The following is a 7,970-nucleotide window of genomic DNA, read 5'->3' on the forward strand; positions in this document are numbered from 1 at the left end:
ACAGGGCTGCATGCACCCCCCAGTACACTCCCTACACTCGAGTAGACTCTTAAACAGGGCTGCATGCACCCCCCAGTACACTCCCTACACTCGTGTAGACCCATGCTCAGATGTCTCTGAACTGTGTTGAACATTATAAAACACTGTGCCAGTGGTGGTGGTTATTATTAGAATTCCCCAAACCACAAACTTCCAGCAATTCATCCTCCTCCCCCAGACTCAGTACTTCCACCCTCACCACGGCAGAGATAAACAGATGCCCCGAACACACGCACGCTTGACAGAATCCTTTCCGCCTCTTAGATAAGGTGTAGAATTCTCTGGGCTACAGACTGGAGATTGGCCCTTCCTCTCCCTAGTGCTTTCCTGCCCCTCATGTAGAAGAGTGATACCAACTTGTGCCTGGAATAAATACACTACATTCACCCTAGAATGACAGAAGCGAGAGTGTCATGTTCCAATATCTTTCGGATCCCCCCCCCCCACTTCTGGGCTTATGTCATTTAACATATATTTATTGAACAGTCACCTTGGGCCATGCGTAGCGACACAGTGGTGAGCTGAACAGACAGGACACATTCTTCTAGGAGAAAGACAAGTGGTATATGGTAATGTGCTAAATGCTTAGTGGGACATTAACTGTCACATGACAGGGAGTCACCGGGAAGGGGAATGGGGGCTACTTAGATAGGGTGGTCAGGGAGGGCCTCTCTGAAGAGCTGACATTGGAACTTAACCCTGAAGGATGAAAAAGAATCAGTTATGCAAGTAGCTGGAAGCAGGATTGGCAACATGATTTGTGGGGTCAGTGCAAAGGGCTCTTAATTCAAAAATTACTAAGAAGTTCAAGACAATGACAGCAGAGCATTAAGCAAGGCATGGGGCTTTTCTGAATGGGGGGCTCTGGGGGACTGTACAGGTCACTTGCAAGGAAACCAGCTCTGTCTGAAAGATAAGCTTTCTAGGAAGAGGGAAGAGCAAGTGCCGTTTGGGCTTCTGATCAACCAATAATACATCAGGAGCCACTTCCCATCCCATTTCAAAGAGTATTTATTGAATGTCTGCTCTGTGCCAGGTGCTGTTCCAGGCATTGAAATTACAGAGTGAAATACACAGGCAAGATTCTGGCTCTCACCATGAGTTTGCTTCGGGAGGGTTGGGGGACAGACAGCAGACAGGTAAGCCCAGAAACAGACAAATGGTTGTAGAAGGTGCGAGGCTAGAGAGGGACCAAGTGAGCTGGGTGTGGGCAGGTTGGCTTCAGGCTGGATGAACAGAGGATCGTACCATGGGACGGGCCATCTGAGATCTGTCCTCCTTTTTCCTCTCTCTTTAGACCTCTCGTGTTCCTGGGAGCCCCAAAACATCCCCCGAGCCTCATGACCCTGGAGGTTCCCTGCCCCTGACACCCCGGATGGAGAGCCACTCAGAGGAGGAAGATCCTCCCGGCAGTGGCCTAGGCTGGAACGGTAGGGGTCCCCGGGCCCAGAGCCCAGGGCGCTGCTCAGTGGAGGCCGTACTGGCACGGAAGAAGCACCGCCGGCGGCCTTCAAAGCGCAAGCGGCACTGGCGGCCCTACCTGGAGCTGAGCTGGGCCGAGAAGCAACAGCGGGATGAGAGGCAGAGCCAGCGGGCCTCCCGGGTCCGAGAGGAGATGTTCGCCAAAGGCCAGCCCGTGGCACCCTACAATACCACCCAGTTCCTGATGAACGACAGAGACCCCGAGGAGCCCAACCTGGATGTGCCCCAAGGGGCCTCCCACCCAGGCTCCAGTGGGGAGAGTGAGGCCGGGGACAGCGACTCGAGGGGCCGAGCTCATGGGGAGTTCCAGCAGAGGGATTTCTCCGAGGCCTATGAGCGCTATCACACTGAGAGCCTGCAGGGCCGCAGCAAGCAGGAGCTGGTGCGCGACTACCTGGATCTGGAGAGGCGTCTGTCACAGGCCGAGGAGGAGACGAGGAGGCTGCAGCAGCTGCAGGGGTGCACCAGCCAGCGGCCCTGTCGCCAGGTGGAGGAGCTGGCCGCCGAGGTAGAGAGGCTCCGGACGGAGAACCAGCGGCTTCGGCAGGAGAATGAGATGTGGAACCGAGAAGGTGGCCGCCGTGGTGGGGAGCGGGGCACCTAGGGGTGCCCCCCCCATCCAGGCTGACCCAAGGAGAAGGTCCCATTTTGTACACGCTCAGGCCAGCCGAGTCTCAAGGAGGCAGATCTCAGCACCTCTGCGCCCCCTGAGAACAGCTAATTTAGGTTCCGGCTTCCATCTTGTCATTTCCACAGTTTGTTCTTTGATGTCATCTTATTTTTCACAAAGGAATTAAATGATTTTGGTGAGATCACATGGGAGTGGCTAGCATTGATTTCACTAGGGCTGCTCTGAGAATCAAAGCACTTCCATCGCAGAGAGGCCTGGGGCTGCCCCCAGCCTGGGAGGACAGCAGACCCCTGCATCGGGGGCTTCTCAGCGTCTCCAGAATGCCTGAAATCTGCTCCATGTATCTGGGGGCCATCAGACTGCTCTGAAGGTTTTAGACAGGGGAAGGCAGAGGCGGGAGGGGTCTCAGTCAGGAGTCACCAGGTTCAGCCAGAGCCTGACTTAAGATGCAAGATTGCTGTGAGGACCTGGGAACTTCCCCGGGAGGGGAGAGGGCTAGGCCCAAGTCCAGGGGTTTCTTCAGGGTTTGTTCCCAGGCTCCCTGTATTTTCCCTGTCCTCCCCACAGTGTAGAGGGCTGGGCTGGACAAGGTCTGGGTGCCTTGTGTCTCTCTGTGCTTGACAGCCTCCCCCCCCCCGCCCCCCATCACCCAGCTGGGGGTTGGGCAGGAGGTTAGGTTTGCCCCCTGACCTCCTAGAAGAGCACTTACAAGTAAGCGCTCAAGGGGACTTTTCTCCTGATGGAAAATAAGCCCAAGGCTGGTTGGACAGGGGATCGATCCTTAGCAGAGCCGGAGGCTTGGCTTTCGAGGTGCCATCCTGCTGCTTTTAGCCTAATCACCTGTGTGGTTAATTCCCTCTGAGGTGAGCCCCTCACCTGTCTGTCTGATAGAGAGCTGAGTCAGCCCGGATATGCCACCAACCCACCAGCAGTCTTGGGCTCTGAAGCGAGCTCACACGCCCCTCACACACAGACCCACCTCTCCCCAGACACCTTGTCTCTTGTTCTTGTGCTGCAGAGTGTCAGGCTGCAGTGGTGGAGGGGAAGTTAGTCAACTCACCAGTGAGCCTGTATTGGCTCTGCCACCGTGCACAGGGAGGGGCAGAGGCCTGGCGGGCCCAGCCTAACCTCCGTTCCAGGAGAGCTCATCTTGACAGGCCACATTGGGCGAGAGAAGGGCTCAGGCCTGGGAGCTGCTGGGATGGAAATGTTGAAAAATCCTGTGTGTTGCCAGGACAACTTTCTGCCCTGTCACACCCAGACCTCTCCAGCGTCTTCTACAGCGAAGTAAGGCCAGAACGGATCCTAGGAAAGGATGGGTTTTAAGAGAGCAAAATCTCCCATCTTTGGGGTCTCCCCCCACCCAACCCTGGCTGGGAGTCCTAGCCCCCTCCCCTTTGATCCCACACACCTCTGTCAGGAAGGGCTAGAGGAATGATTGTCCCCACTTTGCAGATGGAAAACCCAAGGCTCAGAGAGGAAGCGGCGTTTGGATTCCAGGAAAGCTGGCCTTAGGCCGGCCTTCCCCTGTGGGGTGCTAGCCAGGGACCTGAAGGCCCCTGGGCAGGGTGCAGGCAGCCTCCCAGCTGCTGCATTCCTCAGTGTGGAGCTGGAGGGAGAGGGGAGGGCCAGGGCCAGGACAAGGTTGTTTACCCGGAGGCCTGTGTGTGTGTGTGTGTGTGTGTGTGTGTAAAAGTAACTAGGAGGGGAGAGAAGATTCCAGAGGGCTGCTGGAGTGTGGGGGAGGGGTGTGGGTGCAGTGTCGAGGGAGAGGGTGCTGGAGGTGTATCCCTGAGCAGGCAGGAGCTGCACACGGGGGAGGGGAAAGGTGAGGAGCTTGGCCTTTCTTGGTCAAGGAGCTGAGGAGCCTGGAAAGAGGAAAGCTGCGGCAACCCCCAACAGACAGACACACACACACACACACAATGGCTGAAGGGCTCTGGGTCAGGGTCACACTGAGGTGGGTTAATTTTCCCAAGGCTGGTGGGGCCCAGGATGGGGCAAGAAAACAGAGGAGCAAAACAAAAACAAAACCAGAGAAGGGTGTGGGATGGGAGAGTGTCGGGAGGGGCTGAGAGGGATCAGTGATGAGTCAGTGTCACCTCCTTCCCCCCACCTGGGCCCCTGACCTCAGTGCCCAGAACTTAGGGTAGAGCTGGCGTGGCTCGGGGCTCGGCACTGGGGAGGGCCAGCTCAGCCCCGGTGGCCAGATGCGGGTTCTTTTTGCTTTTCCCTCTCGAGCTGCCTGGTCCTGGGACCCCACCTCAGTGGGAAGCTCCAGTTTACAGCCTTCACCACCCTATCTGCGGGGGAAGCCGGGCTTAGACACACTCCGCTTTTCTCCCCAGGCCTTCCAGAGCAGATGCTCAGTGCCTCATTCCCTCACGGCCATTTGCTTTCCAGGACCATCTCGGTCAGCTGGGCCGGGGGAGGGAGGCCCAGAGAGGTAGGTAGTTCCCAGGAGGGATTTCGTACCCTGGTCTGGGATCCTCCTTTCTTCCCCACCCCAGGTGGACACCCCTGTGTACAGCGGACAGCCCCTGCCTGCAGTGGGGTCAGGGAATGAGAGGTGATGGGGTGCACAGAGCAGCTGAGGCAGCGGGAGGAGCTGCCAGGACGTGGGGAAGGGGGTCTGAGGTGAAGTAGTTCAGTATGTGTGAAGAGGGTGGCCAGTTCCCATTGCGCCCCGTTGGGCGCGGGCAAGGATGGCACTGGCCCTTTAAGTGGGGATGCCAGTCAAGGCCCTCCCCCAGCCAACCCAATTTGAGGGCACACTGAGCATGTGCAGGAGCTGTGGGAGCCGGAGGGGAGGGAAGTGGCTGGAGAGATTCCGGAGGGAGCACCTCTCCCCCCCTTACTTCCTGTAGCTGCCCCCTCTCTCCTTCCTGGGTCTGACAAAGGAGCCCACGGTGCTCAGCCAATCCCTTCCCCCCCCATCCCAGACCCCCGGTGGGTACTGTCCTCTGGGGGCTCTGGGGCCTGCAAGGGGGTGACAGGTGGCCCCTCAGCCCTGGGAGGTCTCGGCAGCCCCCCTGCTGCCCGGAGATGGCACCCACACGCAGCTCAGTGCCGTCCTCACGTCCCCGCTGTGGGAGGGTGGTGGGTGATCTTCCTGCTGCTTAATGTGTTCGATTTCATTCCATTGGTGCCAGGGTTTCTAAAGGAACTGCCTACCTTGATGATGCTCTGCTCTGAAAATTAAAAGCAGCTAAGAAGATGAGGTCCCTGCCCCCACCCCCGGGAGCTTCCAGTCTAAAGTCTGAGAGGAAGCAAACAGCTCGGAGGCTAAAAGCGCCTGCCCCGCTCCCCCTCCTGGTTCTCCCTCCTCTAAAGGGCAGGGACTCCCAAGTTCACGGGATCAAACTCTGCTTCCTCAACCAGCTGCATCCTCCAGGCCACCCTCCCCTGCAGCCTAGGAAACCGCCCCCCTCAAGCCTTTCCCCCACCTCCAACTCCCCTGTTTCTGCAAGGACGTCCTCCTTCCTCCCTCACATCAGGCTCTCCTTCCCTTCCCCCTTTGGCACTTGCCCACTCTTCTTCCTGTAATCTCTTATCTACAGGTACCCTTTTTTCTTTTTTTTCTTTCTTTATTTTTTTGCCGTGCCCCAGCGGCTTGCGGGGTCTTAGTTCCCCCGACCAGGGATCGAACCCACGCCCCTGGCCGTGAAAGCGCAGAGTCCTGACCACTGGACGGCCAGGGAATTCCCCAGGTACCCTTATTTTCAATTGAGGTGAAATTCACGTAACATAAAATCAACCATTTTAAAGTGAATAATTCAGTGGCGTTTAGTACCTTCACAATGTGTACAACTGCCACCTCCGTCTAGTTCCAAACATTAGCAACCCACAAGGAAGCGCCATACCCATTTCTGCCCAGGCAGCCATCAACCGGCGTCTGTCTCCATGGTTTTACTTATTCTGGGTATTCCGGTGGTAGAGACAAGAGGGAAAGACTAGTCTTCTGGGGCCTGTATGCGGAAAAGCACAGATTCCCTGAGGGCCTTCTGTGAAGGGAGCGCTGGACCAGGAGTCCCGAGCCCTGTGGTCCATCCCAGTTCTGCTTCTAACTCAGGAGCCTCCTCTCCCCTGTTCAAGGCGCTGGGGGGGCCTTCAGTCCAGGATCCTGGGCCCTCAGAGGGCTTACCCCTGGCTGGGAGCTTCTGTCTGGGATTGTGATGCCGGGCCTGAAAAATCTTCCTCTTTGGGCTTCCCTGGTGGCGCAGTGGTTGAGAGTCCGCCTGCCGATGCAGGGGACGTGGGTTCGTGCCCTGGTCCGGGAAGATCCCACGTGCTGCGGAGCGGCTGGGCCCGTGGGCCATGGCCGCTGAGCCTGTGCGTCCGGAGCCTGTGCTCTGCGGCGGGAGAGGCCACAACGGTGAGAGGCCCGCGTACCGCAAAAAAAAAAAAAATCTTCCTCTTTAATACTCTTGGCTCCTTGCTGCCAGGTCCAGGCACTGAAGGTGGCCCCAGGAGACTGTGTGATTAGTACTGTGGGGTTTGGGGTCAGAGGCATGAGATGAGGAAACTTCGGCTCAGAGAGGTTGAGAAACTTGCCCAAGGTCCCACAGCTCCTGCTTCAATGGAGTAGCAGCCGGTGCTGTCTGATTGTATTCGAGCCACTGTGTTCTCCTGTCTTCAAAGGGATGAAGGAAGTTAAGGGCTTAGCAAAGCGCCAGCAATGTGGGAAGTGCTCTCACCTGGAAGCAGCCATACATTTTACTACTTTGCGGAGCCTTGCATAGCCCTGAAGTGAATAGCTCCATTCCAAGGTGGTTCTTGGGAGCTCCCCTCACCCCCCCTTACCTTATCTTTGTCCTCCACTGGCCTCCTTAGGAGGACAGCTTCTGTGGGGACTGAGGGGCTGCCTGCACCCTGAGCCTTTAAGGCAGGTGGGAGTGAGAAAGCGTGGCTCCCCTCTCCCCTAGAGAAGGAGATGTTATTGCTGCTTTCAGCAGAGCTCAGTTCACCCATTTCTCCATGGCTGAACGTCCACCCCTGCCCCGTAAACAAAAAGGACTTTGTGGACCCAGGGGAGGGAGGGGACTGCACAGGCCTGGCCTGGCAGCGGACAGACTGAACAGCTGGCTCCCCAGTTGGCCACTGTGTCCAGGCTGCCTGTGGGCATGGACATTCCAGAGACCACCTGCCCCAGAGATCCTCCCGGGACCCCATCCAAGATGGAAACGCCCAGATCAGCCCCCCTGGGCACCTGCTGTCTCCTGCCTCAGGACAACCAGGATGGGCCCCCTCCCTTGCCCCATCCCTACCCCACTCCAGTGGCTCTGAGAGGAAGTTCCCAAGGAGACTAAGTTGTGAGGAGACGTGATGAGTGTGTCCAGAGCCTACCATGGCCACAGCCCAAGGTTCCATGGAGAAGGAAGGGAAAGGGGTCTTTGGGGGCCTACAGTCTGTCCTGGCTCCTGATCCTTCCAGCACCCTCCTTGGGGTTCTCCTTAGGCCCACACACACCCAGTCAGCCATTCAGACTCCTTTACCATAGTGTGAGGACTTGGACACAGGGAAGCTGCAGGCTTTCTCACAGCCGTGCCCGGAACCAAGCCCTGTGGCTGCCCAACTGGCCAGCATCCTCTCTTACTGTTGGGCCCTCAGGCCCCACTGTCCTCTCTGGCTAGACCTCCCTTCCTTGGCTTCTCCGTCCCAGCCTCAGCCATTTCCCTCTTGGGCCTTTGATAAACAGGATCTTTTCCTCTGGGCCCCTCGTCCAACTGTCCTCACTTGTAATCCACATCAGCTGTGTTTGTAGCCACAGGCAACACCCTTCCCTGGATTCACCCCACTTCCAGGATCCTTCTCAGCT

At 57.4% G+C, this 7,970-nt stretch overlaps 1 protein-coding gene across 1 annotated transcript in view; it reads left to right on the plus strand.

Moving 5' to 3' along the window:
* The window catches only part of HEXIM2 (HEXIM P-TEFb complex subunit 2), a 5,497-nt gene extending 3,062 nt beyond the window's left edge, over positions 1–2,435 (plus strand). The window contains 1 exon segment of the mRNA XM_029211707.1: positions 1,337–2,435. Within this exon segment, the coding sequence (XP_029067540.1) occupies positions 1,337–2,125 (789 nt within the window). The 3' untranslated portion in view covers positions 2,126–2,435.
* Positions 2,436–7,970: the final 5,535 nt, after the last annotated feature.

The sequence above is a fragment of the Monodon monoceros genome, unplaced genomic scaffold, assembly GCF_005190385.1.
Source record: "Monodon monoceros isolate NGI ecotype Baffin Bay Population unplaced genomic scaffold, NGI_Narwhal_1 Super_Scaffold_9, whole genome shotgun sequence".
Lineage (NCBI taxonomy): Eukaryota > Metazoa > Chordata > Mammalia > Artiodactyla > Monodontidae > Monodon > Monodon monoceros.